The following is a 22,750-nucleotide window of genomic DNA, read 5'->3' as shown; positions in this document are numbered from 1 at the left end:
ACTCACCACATGGCATCTGAGAACTCAACCAAACCTGGATTCAAAGCACAGCCTAGAGAGTTGCCCCTGCATGGCCCCATGGGAATCTGACAACCAATCAGAATACATTTCTTACACAGGAACAGGAAACAGAGAGGTGGGACTGAACAGGTTATAAAAAGCCTAGCAAGCCCCTTCCTTCAGCCCTTCTCTCTTCTTCTCCACCAACATTGAAGCATGTGATCACCTTTTCTGTTCAGGACTCAAGCCATGTGGTCCTGTCCACCAATAAACCATCTTTCCAAGCAGCCTCCATGTCTCCAGTGCCTTTTTCCCCACTTGGAGCCGAACCCAGAAGGACATTTCTTTCATTAGTTGGAAGAGACCTTGGAGATTGTCTAGTCCAAACCTCTGCTCAGGCAGGAAACATTACACCATTTGAGATAAATGGCTGCCCAATCTCCTCCTAAACACCTCCAGTGATGGAACACCCACAACTTCTGAAGACAAGCCATTCCACTGATTAATTATTCTCACTGACAGAAAATTTCTCCTCAATTGTAGTTTGGCTCTCTCTTTGATAAGTTTCCATCTATTACTTCTTGTCTTGCTCTCAGGTGTTTTGGAGAATAGGTCAACCCCCTTTTCTCTGTGACCGTCCCTCAAATATTGAAAGACTGCTTTTGGGCATCTCTTCAGGAGGGGCTGATTCATTAGCCTTGAAGAAGACTGTGGTGTGCCTTTCCTTAAGAGACTTGGCTGAACCCAAAACATGGACAACCGGAGAAACATCTTGTAGCTAGTATCCCCCATGTATGTTTTGATTGCATTCCCCAGATTGCCTTGAGATTCTTTCAGATTGCCTTGAGGAATCAAACCAGGGAAGACTATTATAAAGCCATCTTAAATAAAACAGAAAGAGATCATGGTTCAAAAACATAGGGAGAAAGGGAGGAGAGAGGGAGAGAGAGAGAGAGAGAGAGAGAGAGAAAGAAGAAAGAAAGAAAGAAAGAAGAAGAAGAAAGAAAGAAAGAAAGAAAGAAAGAAAGAAAGAAAGAAAGAAAGAAAACAATTATGGTGAAGGGTTCAGTTTGGAGGAGGAGGAGGAGGAGGAACACCTGATTTTTCCTATTTAAATCTAAGCCTATCCAAAGATTTCTCAAAATGTAGCCAAGAAAATGAAAGGCTGTCAAAAGTTCTTCCAAAAGGGTTTGTTGGGTTTTTTTTGGAAAAAGTAAAACATGCATCTCTTTCCTTTCCAGTGTCAGACTGACATATGATTTGCTCTAGAATAGAAAAATACTTTCTGCATATATAATGTTTAAAAGTTGTGGCTGCAGCTGTTTTGCATAGCTCTCCCTTCTGCTGCTACTGTTGTTATTTTTAAAGGTGTACAAGGGAACTGGAGACTCAGCCAGGCAGCAAAAAACCATGCTGAATTTGAGTCATGATTTGATTTCCAGCTGCCCTAAAGTGGTGCCTTAGAGCAGAAGGAGAGAACACTGTTTTGTACTAACTTTTATAACCTGTTTTATAAGTAGCTTTTATAACCACCCTGGCCAGCAAAGTTACAAAACAAATTGGCTAACGCCTGGACATAGTTTTGATGAACCCTAAATAATGAGGGCAAAGCTGCAAATTATCACTGCAACAGCTTTTCACCACAAAGAGGAAGTTGCCTACGTGGAATAGACAGTGCTGCTCTGCCCTCCAGTGGCTAGTACTTAGTGAGGCCAACAAAAGTGATGTAATGCAAAGGACCACCAAATCCATCTATCTTTAAGAGGAGAAATGTGGGCAGTATCTAAAATAGAACAGGCAGTTACTCTGGCCAATGAAAAGTTGCCTTTGCATATTGTTCGTGATCTGGGAGAATAAGGCTTCCAGGCAATTCTTTTTCCAGCCCTAGTAGGAAAGATACCATTTGAGGTAAGATTCCTCAGCCATCGCTTGGTGTCTTGGGAGTTTCAAGGAGTTTTGCAAATTGAATTGTTCTGTTAGGTAATATGTTGTGACAAGATACATACAGGCTAAGTGGTTTGTGCATTGAAATTAAGCCATAATATGGTTTGTTTAATTTTGGATTAGCATTGTGTGAACTCAGCCATTGGGATATAACGTAGTATGTTATGTGAATCTACCAATTATAGTTAACTATTATTATGGCTCAGTGTAGTGTGTAAATTAGGCTTTCTTAAAGGGTAATAAGGTTAAAGTAATGCATAAGAATTATTAAGCAAATGCAATACTATTCGGATCTATAGAGATGTTAATATTTCATTCAAGCTTATGTTATATTTACATACGTATTTGTATGTATTTGTATTATAAGGGCTCAGGGTGGCTCAGTGGCTAAGATGCTGAGCTTGTCTGTCAGAAAGGTCAGCAGTTTGGCGGTTAGAATACCTAGCGCCACGTAATGGAGTGAGCTCCCATTACTTGTCCCAGCTTCTGCCAACCTAACAGTTCGAAAGCACGTAAAAATGCAAGTAGAAAAACAGGAACCACCTTTGATGAGAAGGTAACAGCGTTCCATGCACCTTCGGCATTTAGTCATGCCGGCTACATGACCACGGAGAAGTCTTTGGACAGCGCTGGCTCTTCGGCTTTGAAACGGAGATGAGCACTGCCCCCTAGAGTCGGGAACAACTTGCACATATGTCCAAGGGGAACCTTTACCTTTACTTGTATCCCGCCTTTATTATTTTTACAAATAACTCAAGGCAGCAAACATAGGCAACACACAACTTTTCCCTATTTTCCCCCTCAACCCTGTGGGGTGAATTGGGCTGAGAGTATGACTGGCTGAAAGTCATCCAGCTGGCTTTCATAGCTAAAGTGGGACTTGAACTCACAGACTCCTGCTTTCTAACCTGGTGCCTTAAACCACTAGACCGAACTGGCTCCCAAGGCATGCTCTCTTATGAAACTTAACAGTTATATATTGGATAGTATTTGCTGTGTTGTTTTTGTTTGAGTAATTCTAATTGGCTGTATCTTTTTATAGTAGGTCAGAGAAGCCCCGGTTATTTTGGGAATGTCACCCCGTGTGTTCAGAGATAGAATAGCAGAGTAATGAATGTGTTTGTGCCCTAATTGCTTTACAGCTGGCATCACACGTGCTAAGTGATAGGCTGATTTGTTTGGTGTGAGTTAGCATAATGAGTAAACTAGTGTCAGAAGAATAATAATCTGGGGTTCCAACTGGAGCCGGGGCTATGAAAGAATAAATCTAAATGAGATCCAGATATCTATGAAAAAAGAATGTTTATTTCTAAAAGCAAAACACTCTGGCTTTTACGGCAGGCTGCAGAGAAATGGGGTACAGCAGCAGATTTTTATAGGGTGGAGCTTGTCCAGGGTGAAGTGTCTACGTATTGATTTGAGGGTGACACTTGGGGTATGCATGGATGTAGGTAGGTAGCTGTTGTGACTCAGCAGAAGCTTGCTGTGAGTTGCGTCAGGATGCAGGAATAATGAGCAGCTTTTGTTCGTTAGGGTGTCTTCTGCAGATAAAAGACAGATGGTGCCACGCCTTCGTGGCAGAAGTCCTCGTTGGTATAGATGTCTTTTGGATTGCTTGCCCAGCCATGTGCTACTTAACTACTCATTCTGCTGTGCAACGAAGAACTTTGAAGAAACAGCTCAATAGTCCCAAAGGTGCTTTTTCAAGAGGCAACTGGACTTTCTGGGTTTTTCTTTGAAAATGTTTTGCTTCTCATCCAAGAAGTTTCTTCAGCTCTGACTGGATAATGGGGATGGAAGGATTTATGAAGAATTTCAATTTCCCCACCATCCAGTCAGAGCAGAAATGTTTTCAAAGAAAAACCAGAAAGCCCAGTTGCCTCTTGAAAAAGCACCTTTGGGACAACCATGACCTGGATGATTGAGAAGCTCCATAGATTCAAGCAGCTCAGTAGTTCTTATTTCTCCATTTGTAGGTTTCAGGGAGGATTGTCTCCAAAATTCAAGAATCTCCTAAAAGACAAAGAAGAATCAATGGGTATGTTATATAGGTGTTATGTGACAATGTAATCAGATCTGGGGAATTTATTGTATTTAAGTATACTAATACTTATACGTCCATTTATGAAATAATAACTGCCTCCAATAATTTTTATTTTTTATACTTAATAGAAAGTTCAAAAAGGTTATCTCTTGAGCATACTTATACAAATGTTAATATTAGTCTCTGTCCTTTTGTTTCCTTTTATATTTTTTTCACACTGTCGTTTTCTCATCTGCCCTGCATTTCAGTGTATTGATCTTTTATTTTGGTATTTGATCTCCATCTCACTAAGCTCAATCATATTCTTATACTCTTGCGGTTCTCTTCATCCTAACGCATAGAAAATGTACAGCACTACACATAGATACACACTTTCTCTTAATACTAGAATACACAAGATCCAGTGAATATGAATGAATGATAATTCAGAATAGCGATACTAATAGTTACCTAACTACAAGTTTTAAAGGAGGACTAGTAAAGCTATGGAGAATATGCAGATATCAATTATCATGAGGACTATGATCATATCAGCACTGCTCTTGGACGTCATAAGCAAGTGATACTGCCATATATTTGAGGAATTATCTAGCCAATCTGTGGTTATTTAGGTTAGAGAATGCTAAAGCAGAAAGCTTTTGCCTGGAACCAAAGTAGACCTCTAATATAATTACTATTACAAGCAAAAGCTTTTTAGATCAGAAAGATTGCCGTGTCCCTAAATCCATGCAAATTTGTTTGGCAGGGGAGAAAAGTGAATCAAAAGCAACCACCAACTATGCCCCTGATTCTCAACTTCCCAGGTAAGTATTAAGGAATTCTGCAGATAGGAAAATAAATGTTGCATGAAGGAGCCTCCATATTTTAGAGCAGGTTTGCTTTCTGACTGGAAAATGTATCTCTGTAGTACAGATGGTTTATGCTTGCTCTTCATTCTTGAAGTACTAATTGTTTCTTTGCAGATCAATTGGCTCCTTTCAATAATGTTCTTTTTTAGACTGTTTCATATTCAGTACTAGCTGATAACCCGACATTGCTAGGTATTTATTTATAGGGGGGAAATATCTGGACCAATTGTAATTTATAATGTTGGATTTTCCCCCTTACCAGAGAGAGTCCCCTTCTGGAGTACTGTGAGGCCGTTACCATGGCAACTTCGCTGCTCCACTGCTCTGTACAGTAGAAGCCATTTTACAACAGTACAGTAAAAGTACTAGCAGTACTACCATTTTGAGTAGTTCTGAGAACCGGCAAATACCAATTCTGACTGGCCCCACCTGCATCTATTCTCTGCCTCCCGAGTCCCAGCTGATCGGGAGGAAATGGGGATTTTGCAGTAACCTTCCTCTGGAGTGGGGTGGGAATGGAGATTTTACAGTATCCTTCTCCTGCCATGCCCGCCAAGCCATGCCCGCCAAGCCACACCCACAGAACCAATAGTAAAAAATGTTGAATCCCACCACTGATCAAAGCTATCACATGATAGAGGGTCCAGAATCCAGATTTATTCTCATTTGTTCCAGAAGCTGAGATTCAAATCAATGGGGTGGGGGTGGGGAACCCTTTAAGCATGTAGAAACAGGTAACCTTCCTCATAGTAAGAACTCTCACTCATGGAACAGGTTACCCACACAGAACAGTTCTTTCATCTTCACTGGAGGTTTTCAACCAGAGGCTGAATAATCATATGACAAGCATAGCGTAGTGTGCAGGGAGTTGGCTTCATGACCAGTTTTCTTCTAACTCTTGGATTCCATAAAAATGAAAACTAACGCGAAGTATGATGAAAAAAAGATCAGTAAGGTAAATAGTTAATAGAAATATGAGGACCAACCGTTGCTCATATTGGTCAGGTTGGTAAAGAAACCATTATTAGTTTTCATATTTACAGGAAAATATGGGACACAGAAGACTTTGAATTCGGCAAACCTCTCGGGAAAGGGAGATTTGGAGCAGTCTACTTGGCCAGAGAGAAAAAGACCCACTTCATCTTGGCTTTAAAGGTCATATTCAAGTCTGTCTTGGAGAAAGTTCAGCTGGAACATCAGCTTCGAAGAGAGATAGAAATCCTAAGCCACCTCAGGTAACCCGGCTGGAATGGCATGGGATGAATGTTGAGCTCTTAGTTGCATGGCGTTATCTTTGTCCTGTTGCCCCTTTACCCCTATCCTTTGGAACTAGATGATGGGAAAATATGGGTTGAATTGAATTGAATTGAATTTTATTATTTATATGCCGCCCTTCTCTGGGAGGACTCAGGGCAGCAAACAATTCAAAAGGGGAAAAAGGGGAACATAAAAGCGAAATACAAATAATAAAAATAGCAACAGTCGCACAACCATACATGTCGAGAGGGGAGGGAACTCATCACCCCCAGGCCTGCTGGCAAAGCCAGGTTTTGACGGCTTTTCGGAAGGCCTGGAGAGAGGTGAGGGTCCAAATCCCTGCGGGGAGTTCATTCCAGAGGGCCGGAGCTGCCACAGAGTAGGCCCTCTCCCGGGTAGTAGCCAGATGGCATTGGCTAGTAGATGGAACCTGGAGGAGGCCAACCCTGTGAGATCTAATGGGTCTGTGGGAGGTAATTGGCAGCAGGCGGTCTCTCAAGTACCCAGATCCAATACCATGAAGGGCTTTATAAGTTACGACTAGCACCTTGAAGTGTATCCGGAGACTGATCGGTAACCAGTGCAGCTCGCGGAGGATAGGTGTAACGTGGGTGTACCGAGGTGCACCCACAATCGCTCGCGCGGCTGCGTTCTGGACGAGTTGAAGTCTCCGAATACTCTTCAAGGGCTGCCCCATGTAGAGCGCTGTTTAGAAACAGTTACTCGAAATATAAACATAAGAGCATAGCTTGAGGCATAATGCTTTAGCATACAGCCACAATCTACTGCTCATCATCCCTTTGGAGAGAGACAGTCAGTATTCCCAAATGCTGAAAAGATAACACACTGAGATCTGTGCAGAATAGTTTTGACATTGCCTCAAGATCTGGATGGCTTCTTTATTCTACCACTACTTTGTTTTAGCACAAAAGCTTCCAATGTGTATTCAGAACAAAGCGGAGTAGCTGCTCTGAAGTGAAGTTGCACTTAGTTGCTTCAATTCAAGCTTTGAAGGAAAACTTCCTTTAAAAATTGTACTGCATGACCCTAATGCAGATTCCAAATTTGTGCAGGCCCCATTGGCCAGGATATTCTGGAAGGTGGTGGTGGTCCTCAGGAGGCTATTACACATCCCGTTAGAATTTCTAGTCTTTTAAAAATGAAAAGCAATTTGTCCCTTTCCTTGAATTGGGAGAGAGGGCAGAACATCCCCTAACCTTTGTCGGTTGTCCTTGGGACAGGAGTGTCTTATCAACGTTCCTTTCAAAGTCAGTTTTTCTTAATAAGCCCTTTTGGATTACCAGTCACAATTTGTGCCTTTCTCCCCCCCCCTCCCCCACAATCCTCTCTCTAGACATCCAAACATTTTAAGAATGTATAACTACTTTCATGATCAGAAACGGATTTTTCTGATGCTGGAATATGCTCCAGGGGGAGAGCTGTACAAGGAGTTACAAAAATGCCGTCAATTTGACGATAATAGAACAGCCACTGTAAGTACTAGCTTGTTAGATGAATATATTTTGTTGGAACCAACATGTTAGAAAAACACTGGACATGTTAAAATCGATACATATAATTGGATTAATTACAAGCAATCATATTTGTCTGAGAAACCAATGATTGCAGAATTGAGTAATCGAGAGTGGGATGAGGGGGGAGGGTAGCGCAACCATCCTCGCTCTCCTTGACCTCTAGCCTTCGATACCATTGACCATTGTATGCTTTTGAATCAGCTATGGAGGCTGGGTGGCATGCACTGATGAGAAGAAAACTCCTTATCTATCTATCTATCTATCTATCTATCTATCTATCTATCTATCTATCTATCTATCTATCATCTATCTATCTTTTGTAGATTTTCACTGGAGTAGGTATGCTGGTCTTGTTGTATTTGGGTCTTTTCCGTGTATGATAGAGATTGTCTTGACAACATTTCGGCAAGGTCTCACTCACCATCCTCAGGATTTTGCAGATTTTCATGGGTGTAGGTATGCTGGTCTTGTTGTATTCAGATCTTTTCCCTTGTAAGATTGAGATTGTCTTGGCAATGTTGCCAAGACAATCTCAATCTTACACGGGAAAGGACCCGAATATGCCAAGACCTGCATACCTGTACCTGTGAAAATCTATGAAAACAAACAAACATATGTATATGTATATGTATATGTATATGTATATGTATATGTATATGTATATGTATATGTATATGTATATGTATATGTATATGTATATGTATATGTATATGTATATGTATATGTATTGTATCACAACCCCTGTTATGCCCAAATATAGGAGGAAGCATACTGCTTTCCTTTTCTGTCTTTCGGATCACCCTAGGAGCCATCCAGGCAGAAAGCCATTTTTTATGTTGCCTTTGTTACATTTGTGTTGCATTTGTGCTGATCTCCCTTTATTTATTTATCAGCACAAATGCAACACACACACACACACATATGCTGGTCTTGTTGTATTCAGGTCTTTTCCCATGTAAGATTGAGATTGTCTTGGCAACCTTTCGGCAAGGTCTCACTCGCCATCTTCAGGCTGGGTTTTGGGCTTAAAGAGTGGTCGGAGCTGTAAGAGAATATTATTTTTATTCTCTTGCAGCTCCAACGACGCTTTAAGCCCAAAACCCAGCCTGAAGATGGCGAGTGAGACCTCGTCGAAACATTGGCAAGACAATCTCAATCTTACATGGGAAAAGACTCAAATATTATAACTAATGTGCTGGAAATCCAGATCCGAGATTAACTACCTGTTATATTTTAATGCATGATGTACCAAAACAGTACATTGAAGAAATCTCTGATGCTCTGATGTACTGCCATGCTCGGAAAGTGATCCACAGAGATATCAAGCCTGAAAATCTCCTTTTAGGATTAAGAGGGGAGCTGAAGTTGGCGGATTTTGGATGGTCAGTGCATACTCTTTCCCAAAGGTAGGTTGCTTGCTGACGTGCATTTCTTTATAAAGAAAAAAACAAATAGGAGAAATGGCCTATAAGCATAAGTCTTTGCATGGTGAATTTGGGACTAGGAGAGCAGTTCAAATTCTGGAGCATAGATGAAGATCTTTTAAGCTGTCAGCTCTGCGCAAGGCTAAATAAACCCAATTTTATTTAAAATATGAGTATGTTGGGTATGACAAATCAGACAATTAATTCAAATAAGAATGTTCAAACCTGTTTCCTTCTTTACTTTATTCATGCACTAGCTGATAACTCGGTGCTGCCTGAGTATTTATTTATCCCGACCCTCCTTCCATGAATGTCACCGCAATTTCTAAGGTTGGATTTTCCCCCTTAGCAGAGGGAGCCCCCTTGTGGAGTACTGTAAAGCCATTGCCATGGCAACTCCACAGCATTATACAGTGGAAGCCATTTTAAGGCAGTATGGTAGAAGCCATTTTAAGGCACAACAGGCTGTATCTTAACAGAAAACACACCCTGTGGGGTGTTAGGGATGTCTTACCTGCACAGTATTTGTTTCCAGAGAGTAAGTCATCTCTGTACCAAGTTTGGTTGAAATTGCTCGAGGCGTTCCAGAGTTAAGCTGGAACACATGCACACTCTCTCTCTCTCTCTCTCTCTCTCTCTCTCTCTCTCTCTCTCTCTCACACACACACACACACACACACACACACACACACACACACACACACACACAGAGCCATATGTCCAAGACCATGTTTGGCTTTCCATTCTTGTATCCCAATATGATGAGCCAACAAGAGACAGAGCCAACAGATCCTTGTTGCCAACAGATGTCCTGTGGACAGTCGTCCAACTGGTCTCCCACAATTCAAGTTTTATTTTTGGTGGCTACATGGACACCTCCGTGTTGTTTTCATTGTAATAGTATGGAAGTAGCCGTTGTTTTCTCCAGGGATGTTTTTGAACTCCACTCTATCTGGCCTTAATAATTCTGGCTTTAAGTAAACAGGCTCTGTGTGTGGAAAATAGTTAATTGATTTGTTCAAGCTGCTTGGGTCTGGTTCACGGTGCCGTGCTATTTCGGTAGCATGCGGCATTAAAATGCTGTTAACCGGCCTGTAGGATAAAATGATTTTATTAATTAAAATGTTCTTGTCCAAATAGTCCCCCAGTCATGGTAAGGCTTCTAGAGCAGAGTTTCCAGAGATCAAGTGGCATTTATATGTGCAAAATACCTGTGCTACAGCATTGCTAACCTTTGGCCTTTTCTGTGCATAAAGAAATGACCAGTTATCTGGATTTTTTTCTTCACTTGGATCTTACCACATAGTGACTGAAAAGAAATCACGAATGCAGTCGTTTGAACACTGTATTTCCCCCCCCCCTTGTTTCTCTCTTTTTTTTTAAATAGGAGGACAACACTATGCGGCACCCCAGATTACCTTGCTCCAGAAATGATAGAGGGGCATCCCCATGATGAAAATGTTGATGTGTGGTGTGTTGGCGTTCTTTGTTACGAGTGTCTTGCAGGACATGCACCTTTTGAAGCACCCACCCGCAGGGAGACTTTCAGACGAATAAAGGAGGTACGTTTTTCCAAACCAAAGGCCTGTAAGCAAGAGAGTGCTTCCAACAGAAACTGGAAACATCTCATGACCAGATGTTAGGTCTATGCATGAATGTATGCCAAAATTCAGAGGATTACATTGGAGAGGCCAGGAGGAATTCACACATACTTTGTTCTATTCATATGACAAAAAATCCCAGAAAGAATTTAAGAAACTTTGCAAATAAGATGCTTTCACAACTAAATCAAATAACATCATCAGTGCTAGCACTGGCAATGTCACCTCGTTTGGTTATAAAACACCTGCAAGAAAGTTACCAAATACAGAGAGCACCAAGGGCCCCACTGTTCAACCCTGAGCTGAAAACATTCCCTTCTATTGGTTTACAATAGCAGTGCAAAAAAATACGATCTAAAAAAGTTACACGTGGCTTGGTGCAATATCCCTTTTGTGGTCTTCAGCGAAGGTTGGATCAAAAATATAGACTCCCTTTTGTATTGATCAAGGCTGGTGGGTTTAACAGGAAATGTGGCAATTATCTTACCCTATGATACTTGCAAATGGGCCCTGGTTGAACTTATAATAACTTTATTGTCACTTTGAATTAATTGGCATACATTAACATGAAATTTTGTTGCATACAGCCCTCAAAGGGTCTCCAGCTCTAATATACTCTACATAAACATGACTAAATAAATAAATACTAAATTATGCATTTACCCACATATATTATATCACACAGAGAAATAACACAGTCTACTTTGGATGTATACATGTACATGGCGAGAGAAACTAATCTCGTGAGTTTACCAGACAGATGCCATAGGGAACAAGATTAAGATTAAGATTTAGTTTATTTGTATGCCGCCCTTCTCCGGGAGGGACTCAGGGCGGCGAACAACTCAAAAGGGGAAAAGGGGATACAAACACAATACACGTAATTAAAATACACAAGAGTCATACAGCCATACAAGTCGAGAGGGGAGGGGAACTCATCAACCCCAGGCCTGCCGGCACAGCCAGGTTTTGACGGCTTTCCGGAAGGCCTAGAGAGAGGTGAGGGTCCGAATCTCCGTGGGGAGTTCATTCCAAAGGGCCGGAGCTGCTACAGAGAAGGCCCTCCCCCGGGTGGTAGCCAGATGGCATTGGCTGGTAGACGGAACCCGGAGGAGGCCGACCCTGTGCGATCTAACAGGTCTATGGGAGGTAATTGGCAGCAGGCGGTCTCTCAAGTACCCAGGTCCAATACCATGAAGGGCTTTATAAGTTACGACTAGCACTTGGAAGCGTATCCGGAGACCGATCGGTAGCCAGTGCAGCTCGCGGAGGATAGGTGTAACGTGGGTGTACTGAGGTGCACCCAAAATCGCTCGCGCGGCTGCATTCTGGACGAGTTGTAGTCTCCGAATACTCTTCAAAGGCTGCCCCATGTAGAGCGCATTGCAGTAGTTATAGAACCTGGTAGTTCTGCTAGAAATACTTCGAAACCTCCTCCCAATGGGGAGCAACAGAAACAGACCGTGAAGTGGGTGTGTGGGGTCTCTTAACAATGATTTGAGCTCTAAGCACATGGCACTTATAAGCAGTATCCTGGATGATAGGAAGCGAGCATCCACCAGTAGAGTGGCTATCAACATGCCACATAAAGCCTCATGTAGTCCTTAAACTGATGGTTATTACACACTTTTGCCATACAATAAGCAGAAAAGGCTTGTACCAGGAGAAGCAACAAGTTTGTGTCAGTCAAAGAGGGGGAAAAATAGATTAGTTGGAGAAGCAGGTAAATTGAGATTGTGGTCGAGTTAAAACTGCACAATATAATTGCTTTCATAACAAAATCTAACTTTTTAAAAAAATTACTTTAAGGTGAATTTCAAATTTCCTCTTTGGATATCAGAGGGAGCCAAGGATCTAATTGTTAAAGTTCTTAACCGTACACCTTCTATGAGACTTTGTCTGAAAGGAATAATGGAGCATCCGTGGGTTAAAACACAGTCAAGAAGAATTTTGCCACCTATCTACAATGAAGTAGAAAAGTAAATGTTTATGGTATCTCCCAAAGGCTCTTAGCTCATTTTCTTTGCAAATCTCTCTTGTATTCCTTTAGATGACTTGCTGTTTGTCATAATAGACAGCTGTTGAATCACTATTGTAAATGTCTTTCTCACATTCTTATTTAAATGACTTCTTGCCACTAATGGCAATAGTATTGCATGTTAACAGGATTTGTAAAGTGAGGGTACTAGTCATTAATGTAATGAGGAAAACAAATGTATTCTTTTAAAAATAAAACTTGACTCACAAGGCCATAGCAATTGGGACAGATGGTATAGATATAGAGATTATATTGCTCAGTTCATAACATCTTTGAATAAGAGAACCAATTGACTGTTATCCCTTTTGAAAATATAGGTAGTAGCAATATTCTGAAAAGTGTGAAGTAAATAGCAAGAAGAAACTACTAACCTTCACAGGAAAAATATCTTTTCCTTTTTGGATAGCCTTCTGCATCTGTCAGATCTGTGTAGGGATTAGAGCTTGCCTTAAAAATAAAAGTGGTAAAATATCAAAGGTAATAATATATTTATTATAATAAAAATAGTATTATATTTATCTGTTGGCTTCTCAAACTGAATTTTATTTTTTTCCTCAATATTTTGAGGATGCTCAAGTTATAAATACACCATATACTGTTTGACTTGAAAACTACATAATCAAGGAAAAATCTCTTAAGCCACTATAGTGCTACTGAGTAGTTTCTACTTGGTATCTAATTATGATTAATTATGGTTTACCAAATGTATTAAATTAAGCCATTGTGTACCTTGTTTATTTGTAGTTACTTTGCTCAGTAAACTCAGACTTTAATATTTATATGTATCATGATTTATGGTTTAGCATATTAACAGAATAACAGTGTTGGAAGGGACTTTAAAGGTCTTCTAATCAAACTCTCTGCTCCAGCAGGAGACCCTATAGTACAACATTTAAGACAAATGGTTGTCAAAGTTCTTCTTAAAAATGTCTAGTATTAGAGCATTCACACCTTCCAGAGGCAAGTTGTTCCACCTGAAGATAATTGTTCTATCTGTCAGGAAATGTCTCCTTAATTCTAGGTTGCTTCTCTCCTTGATGAGTTTCCACCCATTGCTTCTTGCCCTATCTTCAGGTGCTTTGGAGAATAGCTTGACTCCCTCTTCTTTGTGGCAACCCCTGAGATATTGGATCACTGCTACCACTACAATACTTTACACCGTTATTGTGTAAACCCAACTAGTTATAGCTTGTTAAATAAGGTTCTATTAAGCAAACCAATAACATTTCACAAATAAAAGCAAAACCGGTAACTAAAGCAGTTATAAGGAGTTTGGGATATATGTGGACATGGTTGGGGGGAAATGATGAGCATAGCTTCTAGAGTGCTTTCCTACCCTTTTACCAGCAGTGGGTAAATAGAAGGCATCTACACTGCTCAAAAAAATAAAGGGAACACAAAAATAAGACATCCTAGATCTGACTGAATGAAATATTCTTATTAAATACTTTGTTCATTACATAGTTGAATGTGCTGGCAACAAAATCACACAAAAAGTATCAATGGAAATCAAATTTAGCAACCCATGGAGGTCTGGATTTGGAGTTACACTCAAAATTAAAGTGGAAAAAAACACTACTTTGATGTAATGTCCTTAAAACAAGTCAAAATGAGGCTCAGTAGTGTGTGTGGCCTCCACGTGCCTGTATGACCTCCCTACAACGCCTGGGCATGCTCCTGATGAGGTGGCGGATGGTCTCCAGAGGGATCTCCTCCCACACCTGGACTAAAGCATCCCCCAACTCCTGGACAGTCTGTGGTGCAATGTGGCCTTGGTGGATGGAGCAAGACATGATGTCCCAGATGTACTCAATTGGATTCAGGTCTGGGGAAGGGGCGGGCCAGTCCATAGTATCAATGCCTTCGTCTTGCAGGAACTGCTGACACACTCCAGCCACATGAGGACTAGCATTGTCTTGCATTAGGAGGAACCCAGGGCCAACTGCACCAGCATATGGTCTCATAAGGGGTCTGAGGATCTCATCTCGGTACCTAATGGCAGTCAGGCTACTTCTGGCGAGCACATGGAGGGCTGTCCAGCCCCCTAAAGAAATGCCACCCCACACCATTACTGACCCACTGCCAAACCGGTCATGCTGGAGGATGTTGCAGGCAGCAGAATGTTCTCCACGGCGTGCCCAGACCCTGTCACGTCTGTCACATATGCTCAGTGTGAACCTGCTTTCATCTGTGAAGAGCCCAGGGCACCAGTGGTGAAGTTGCCAATCTTGGTGTTCTCTGGCAAATGTCAAACGTCCTGCACAGTGTTGGGCTGTAAGCACAACCCCCACCTGTGGACGTTGGGCCCTCATACCACCCTCATGGAGTCTGTTTCTTACCGTTTGAGCAGCCACATGCACATTTGTGGCCCGCTGGAGGTCATTTTGCAGGGATCTGGCAGTGCTCCTCCTGTCCCTCCTTGCACAAAGGCGGAGGTAGCGGTCCTGATGCTGGGTTGTTGCCCTCCTTCAGCCTCCTCCATGTCTCCTGATGTACTGGCCCGTCTCCTGGTAGCGCCTCCATGCTCTGGACACTACACTGACAGACACAGCAAACCTTCTTGCCACAGCTTGCATTGATGTGGCATCCTGGATGCTCTGCACTACCTGTGCCACTTGTGTGGGTTGTAGACTCCGTCTCATGCTACCACTAGAGTGAAAGCACCGCCAGCATTCAAAAGTGACCAAACCATCAGCCAGAAAGCATAGGAACTGAGAAGTGGTCTGTGGTCACCACCTGCAGATCCACTCCTTTATTGGGGATGTCTTGCTAACTGCCTATGCTTTCCACCTGTTGTCTATTCCACGTGCACAACAGCATGTGAAATTTATTGTCAATCAGTGTTGCTACCTAAGTGGACAGTTTGATTTCACAGACGTGTGATTGACTTGGCGTTACGTTGTGTTGTTTAAGTGTTCCCTTTATTTATTTTTTGAGCAGTATGTATTAGTTTACTCTTCTATTGTTGTGTTTCTGCTTTCCCTTCTATTTGTGTCTTTTCCATATGTGCACTGGGAAATATGAAGTAGGCTGAACATGCTCTATTCTGCAGCTGTGATCATTAAAGAAGAGGGGATGAGGTCCAGAATTTAGGAAATGGGTTAATGAGAACATTTCAAGTCTCTTCTCAATGGCATAGAATGCAGAATTTTTTTCAAGAATGTTTTTTTTTTCCTGCCTCCCCTGGCTTGTTCAGGGCCATTTTTTTAAATTTCAGCTGTCTTGCCTTTCTTTTCACACCAGATTTGGCCCAATTCTGCTGTTTTTAAGAGACTTATTCTGCTTTTGGACAGATAAAGTCCCAGGTCCCTAGAGGCAATCTATTTCCAACATTCCGTTTGCTTGGAAAAAACAAAAGGCTGATGTTCATGGGAGCAAAACCCCTCAACAGAAGAACCTTATCTGACAAGCAAATATTTTGGCAAGGTATACAGTTACAATACAAGGTATGGTGCTGTGGTTAGAGTGCAGTACTGCAGGCTACTTCTGCTGATCACCGACTGCCATCAGTTTGGCAGATCGAATCTCACCAGGCTCAAGGTTGACTCAGCCTTCCGTCCTTCCGAGGTGGGTAAAATGAGGACCCAGATTGTTGGGGGAAATATGTTGGCTCTGTAAACTGCTTAGAGAGGGCTGTAAAGCACTGTTAAGTGGTATATAAATCTGCTATTGCTAGTGGTAGTGCTCATCTACAGATTAGGATGGATAAGACTTGGGGCATTTGGGACTCCTAAACCATCTCTTTGTGACGTGGATCCCATATTTCACAAAACAAAAAGTTGGCAACCATGGGTTGTCATAGGTGAATCCAGCTTCTTTCCCTTCTCACCCCTTTTCTCTAAAACAGTTATCTTGAGTTAATCTGCATTACTTTCGGTTCTTCAAAATGTACCTTCCTTGAATAATCGGATCAAAATTTTGTTGAGCTGTATAATTTAGGTCTTACGGAAGAAGAATTCATTGCTCAGCTTCTGAAAAATTGGGTGTGTGCAAAGAAAGTTCCTCATTGATTTCTTTTAGCAGAGAACCTCTCCCAGAGACACAATAGTTCCTTTATCTAATCAGTCTTTATCATGTATAAACACCCCATTCCTTTGTGGAGAAAAAGCCAGGCTAAGATGATCCTATTAAAGTATGTTCTCTTGTACAACAAATTGATGTTAAAGAATGTGTGAGTTAGCTACTCTGTAAATAGCACTGATACAAAATAGCTTACAAACTTAGAGAGAATTAATATTGTCCATCCAAAGTTCGAATCCAAGCAAAGGAATTACACAAAATATCAGCAGGTATAGAACATTTTATAAAAGGTAAGGGTTCCCCTCACACATATGTGCTAGTCGTTCCTGACTCTGGAGGGCGGTGCTCATCTCCATTTCAAAGCCAAAGAGCCAGCGCTGTCCGAAGACGTCTCCGTAGTCATGTGGCCAGCATGACTAAGCACCCAAGGTTCACGGAATGCTGTTACCTTCCCACCAAAGGTGGTCCCTATTTTTCTACTTGAATTGTTATGTGCTTTCGAACTGCTAGGTTGGCAGAAGCTGGAACAAGTAACAGGAGCTCACTCTGTTACGTGGTGCTAGGGAACTCCCGAACTGTCGAACTTTCTGATCGACAAGCTCAGTGTCTTAGCCACTGATCCACCTTAGAACATCTCAGAGCACATAAGAAATGTGACTTAACAGCAAAATTTAGATTATGAATCTTTAGTTTCCTCAGATGCACTTGCATTAGTCTGCTTTAGTCAGATTGTGTTTCCTTTAAGAAGCAAGGTGAGCACATGTTTCTGAATAGTGATTGTAGCAACACCTTAGTATTGCTCACAATGCAAAATATATCTTCCTCCTAGGCAGGGGTGGGTTCCTGCCAGTTCTAACCTCTTCTATAGAAGAGGTTCCACAAATCTACAGTGCCGCTTAAAACCGGTTCCATCTCCCTCCCCCCGCCTGTCCGCACATCATCAAAATGAAGAGCGAGAGGAGGAATTCTGGGAGTTGAAGTCCACAAGACTTAAAGCTGTCAAGTTTGAACACCCCTGGGGTTTTTTTTTCTAAAGGGTTAGGGGTTCAATTGTCTTGTAACTTGAAAGCTTTAAGACTTGCACACTTCAATGCCAGAGTTCTTGAGCCAACATGATTGGAGGAGGAATTCAGGGAGTTGAAGTCCACAAGTCTTAAAGCTGTCAAGTTTGAACATCCCTGGGGGTTTTTTTCTAAAGAGTTAGGGGTGCGAGGGTTTTCTAACTTGACAGCTTTAAGACTTGCCTGCTTCAAATGCCAGAGTTTCTGAGCCAACATTTTGGTTGCTAAGCAAGAGCATTGTTAAGTGAGTTTCACCACATTTTACAAGTTGGCCACCCCCACCCAGTCACATGGCTGGCAAGCAGAGGTGGGTTCGGTAGAACCGGTTCATCAAATCTACTGAACCAGTTAGAAGAGGTTCCACCAGTGGACCTGGAAAGCAGGCCACACCTACAGAAGAGGTTCCAAAAAAATTTGAAACCCACCACTGCTGGCAAGCCACTCCCAACTGGTCACATGGCCGGCAAGCCACCCCCACAAAGCTTGCCACACCTACAGAAGAGGCTCTAAAAAATTTTGAAACTCACCACTGCTCCTAGGTGAGCTGTCTTTGGATATTCTGTTTCGTTACTCAGCCTTGAAATTTGTTCACATGATTCCAGCACGCACAAGGTCTATAGTTCTTTTTGATTGCTACTCCCTTGAGGCAGCAGAGGTATTCTGACATTATACCAAGACGCAGCCCCATTTCCCCAATTTACAAGGCTCAAGTGATACCTTGGGTCAGAAAAAAAGCAAGCTTAATTGAAAAGAATGCTTTTGCGGCCCAATTTCGCTATGAGAACTCTCTGAGGAATGGCGCTCTATAAATCAAAACATCCAGAGGAAACCCAATTCCTTGAGAAACATTCCTCATCTCTAATCATCCTTAAAGCCATTAGCTTCTACAACAAAAATACATATTTTGAGTAATTTTATCTTTCAGCAAAGATCATGATAAAACCAGATTTCCACAGATGATTTCTCCTTTGGCCCTAGCTGCACCCCATCCATCTGGCCAGGAAGAACATTAACTCTAACAATGTAAGATTGGTGCCTGCAATGTCAAAGATTTTGGGATGGATGAAAGGTCAGCCACCATGCACAGAGTTCAGGTGTAATGCTAAGGAAGGCTGCACAGACCCAGTTTATGCTTGCCTGGAGGGAGGGGGGAAATCACCTTTTATATATTATTTTTCTTTTATTTGCTTCCCCCTCCATCTCTTTGCACTTCTCTTTTTCTTTCCTCTACTTTTTACATTTTCCTTATTTTTTATTAGTCTTTTCTCTTTGCATTTGGGTTGCTCTAATAAAATTATTTTTAAAAACTACATGTGGTGGGAGCAGGTCTGGGTAAATTAATGCCTTACCTTGTTTTGCTTTGAGATATAATTAAAAAGCGGTTAAGTGGTGAAAGTTTTCAATTTCTTACAGGAAATGCAACTTCAGTGGCAGGAACTTTCATTCTGAAACGCTAACTTTAGGCTGAGGCAACCCTCATTAAGCTGACTAAAGAAATCATAGGAGCTCATCTGAGGAGCTATTTGCAATTTCACAATGGTAGTGTCAGCCCCGGAGGCAGTGGTGAGTTTCAAATTTTTTTAGAACCTCTTCTGTAGGTGTGGCTTGCTTTGTGGGAGTGGCTTGCTGGCCATATGACCTGGTGGGAGTGGCTTCCAGCCATGTGACTGGGTGGGCATGGCCAACTTGTAAAATGTGGTGAAATTCACTTAACAACACTCTTGCTTAGCAACCAAAATGTTGGCTCAGAAACTCTGGCATTTGAAGCAAGCAAGTCTTAAAGCTGTTAAGTTACAAGACCCTTGCACCCCTAACCCTTTAGAAAAAAAAACCAGGGGTGTTCAAACTTGACAGCTTTAAGACTTGTGGACTTCAACTCCCAGAATTCCTCCTCTCGCTCTTCATCTTGATGATGTGCGGACGGGCGGGGGGGAGGGAGCTGGAACCAGTTCTAAATGGCGCTGTAGATGTGTGGAACCTCTTCTATAGAAGAGGTTAGAACTGGCAGGAACCCACCCCTGCCCAGAGGCTATCTTTTCTTTTGGATCTTCAGGGTTGCCACACTTACTGTGTGGGAAACTGGGAAGGGGGTATGTGTTCATGGAGTTGGTAGAAGTATTTAGCCATAACAGCATTCTTTTCTCCAAGTATCAAGGATGTTCAGCCTGCACCTGAAGTGGCGTGACTGGGAGGCATCTCCAGTTGGGACGTTGGATTGATTGGAGCATGCGATGGACATGTGGGTGCAAGGGAAGGGACTTCAACTTTCCTTTGGGTGGGGAAAACCTGGGAGCTTTCAGATTTGGGTTTTCCCAGATGTGCCAATATGATATTTCTAATAAAATAGAACTTTGAGCAGCTGCTGGCCTTGGAGTCTTCATTGGTTTGGGGTGTTAGTTGGACCTCTGGCAAGTAAAGAATTACAAATAGTTTGCCTGTTGCACCATGGGTGGTGAATTACACCAGGAAATTGTATATTGCAAGCTTGGTTTTGGTTCATTAAGAATAGATTTCCCCAGTTTAGTGTTTTCAGATAGGCAAGACTACAATTATGAAAAACTTTCATAAAAACTTCCTCTCATGAAAGTTTACCCTCATCAGAGGTAGGTTCCTACCGGTTTGGCTGAAATGGTAGTGGTATGCCGGCTTCAGTCACCCAGGTTGGCCATGCCCCTGAACCACTTCCCTGGTCACTGCCATTGCCACTGTCATCTTTTTTTGTAGTTCTGTGCATGCGCAGAACAATTTCCATTGAACTGCGCATCCAGAGTGCATGCACACAAAGGGCGCCCAGAAGCAAACCGGGAGTAAAGCCAGCCAGAACCCACCCCTGACCCTCATATAATAAGAACTACTCCTTCCCTAGTGAGTTTCCACTAAAAATAATAGTAAAAACATGGTTCCAGGAGAAAGCTTATTGAGAATGTCAGCCCTTGGTAGTAGGGCAGCATGGAAATATTAGAACAGTAATAAACAAATGCCCTACCATTACCATCATGGATTGATCATTTAAGTTCAGGAGAAAAAAATATTGAAGGTAAGATCTCTAGGAGAGCAGTTACTTATGGAAGCTATGGAGCTTTGGATTTGTTTGAGACTGAACACTCACCTCTAAAGGCTGATTTGATTTTCTTGAACATTTATTTGTTAGATGCGTGTATAAAACGTGTGTATCAACGCATGCATATAATGTGTATATAAATGTGTGCACAATGTGTATATAAAAATGATCACAAATATATTAAAAATCAATGCTAAAAATTAAATATTATTAAAATGAAAATATATCAGCCTCAGGCATGGAGAGAGAGAGAGTATATCCACCTCAGGAATGCAGTCATCTGAACGTACGTCCAGTTCCCTGGGATCCACAGGCCTGATGATATAACCAGGTCTTGAGGATTTCCAGAACATTAGCATAGATGGAGCTCACATAACTTTGAGTAGGGGAAGAATGTTCCATAAGCCGGGTGCCTGAGTTTCGAGACAACACTGTTACTTGCCAAAATACATCTAGCAGATGTACTAGATCAGGGGTAGTCAACCTTTTTATACCTACCACCCACTTTTGTATCTCGGTTAGTAGTAACATTTTCTAACCGCCCACCGGTTGCACAGTAATGGTGATTTATAAAGTAGGGAAGTAACTTTACTTTATAAAATTTATAAAGCAGAGTTACAGCAAACCCCTACCGCCCACCATGAAAGCTGGAACGCCCACTAGTGGGCGGTAGGGACCAGGTTGACTACCACTGTACTAAATAATATCACTTTTTAAAATGCTAATGGAGTAATGAAGCCTGAAATTCCTGGCCAGGAAGCAAAGCAGCAAGCAATGTGGCTCAAATTGCAGAAAGCTGAACTAAATCCTTGTGTCCTTTCAATTGCCACAATCTGACTGAGATTATTAAGGGAGTTACAGCCAACCCAGTTGGGATGCACCTAATTTGGAAAACCTGAAGAACTTTTCTGGAATTTTAGTCTTTATTATTAGCATTTTTAACATGGCAATCTAGACCTCTTTACTAACTTCAGGGAAACATTTTTTCCCCTTCTTAGCCATTTCTTTTTAATATGCAAGAAGTTGTTTTTTTCAGCACTAAGCAACAGAGACCATATTCTGAAAGTCCTTGAATACACTTGCAAGTTTTAAGAACCATGCATAAAAAAGAGTAATGTAACTTGTGAATTTGCCACTTGTGGAAGGTTTATAAAAATGACCACGAGCAAGGAACATGTATTTTGGCAAATGGATGGAAGGTGAGGGCGCTGGTGAAGTTAATGCATATTGTTCATTCCTAAATGAGCAGTTACCAATGTTATATGTACCTAACCTGAAATTCAACTTACTATCGGTTAGGGCTCTGGTTAACATTGGCTATGTGGTAACCTTTAGGGAAGATATCTGTATTATTGAAAAGGAGGGTAACAGGGTTACTGCTACTTAAAAAAAAAAACGGTTTGTATGTTATACTGGATGGCCAGATTATCACATATACCAAAGGTAGATATCATTTGTTTCTGTATCCTCTGAGAGGTCTTGACTGCCTCCTCCCCTAATAAATGCTTTTTGCTTTGCCCAAATTAATTGGCAAGTCATATTTTCAGGTGAGTAAAAAAGTCCCTTTGCAAAGGTAAAAGTGTCTCTCTAATTCAGGGACCACATTCATACAAGCCAAAGTCAAAGTTTGTGAGTTTTGAGGCAACAATAGCAATTCAAGTAGAAAAATAGGGACCACCTTTGGTGGGAAGGTAACAGCGTTCCGTGAACCTTGGGTGCTTAGTCATGCCGGCCACATGACCACGGAGACGTCTTCGGACAGCGCTGGCTCTTTGGCTTTGAAATGGAGATGAGCACCGCCCTCTAGAGTCAGGAACGACTAGTATATATGTGTGAGGGGGAACCTTTACCTTTTATAAAATGTTCTATACCTGCTGATATTTTGTGTAATTCCTTTGCTTTGATTTGAACTTTGGA

The 22,750-nt window shown here is 41.7% G+C and overlaps 1 protein-coding gene across 1 annotated transcript; it reads left to right on the top strand.

The window, feature by feature from the left end:
* The first annotated feature begins 3,861 nt into the window (after nt 1-3,861).
* Nucleotides 3,862-12,636, top strand: LOC116509462 (aurora kinase C-like). The gene is made up of 7 exons (XM_032218612.1): nt 3,862-3,982; nt 4,734-4,791; nt 5,880-6,071; nt 7,448-7,586; nt 8,886-9,034; nt 10,440-10,614; nt 12,463-12,636. Exons 1-7 carry the CDS (start codon nt 3,862-3,864, stop codon nt 12,634-12,636), a joined length of 1,008 nt encoding a protein of 335 aa, XP_032074503.1.
* The last annotated feature ends 10,114 nt before the right edge of the window (nt 12,637-22,750 follow it).

This window comes from Thamnophis elegans, chromosome 5 (assembly GCF_009769535.1).
Source record: "Thamnophis elegans isolate rThaEle1 chromosome 5, rThaEle1.pri, whole genome shotgun sequence".
Lineage (NCBI taxonomy): Eukaryota > Metazoa > Chordata > Lepidosauria > Squamata > Colubridae > Thamnophis > Thamnophis elegans.
The sequence above is the reverse complement of the archived record's forward strand: the minus strand, read 5'-3'. Positions and strand labels throughout refer to the sequence as shown.

Bases quoted from the DNA above. Each gene is read 5' to 3' on its own strand.
- LOC116509462 (XM_032218612.1), top strand. From the start codon at position 3,862: ATGATTGAGAAGCTCCATAGATTCAAGCAGCTCAGTAGTTCTTATTTC. The intron at 7,587-8,885 runs GTAAGTACTAGC...GTACCAAAACAG, and splicing joins ACGATAATAGAACAGCCACT to TACATTGAAGAAATCTCTGA. The intron at 10,615-12,462 runs GTACGTTTTTCC...AATTACTTTAAG, and splicing joins CTTTCAGACGAATAAAGGAG to GTGAATTTCAAATTTCCTCT.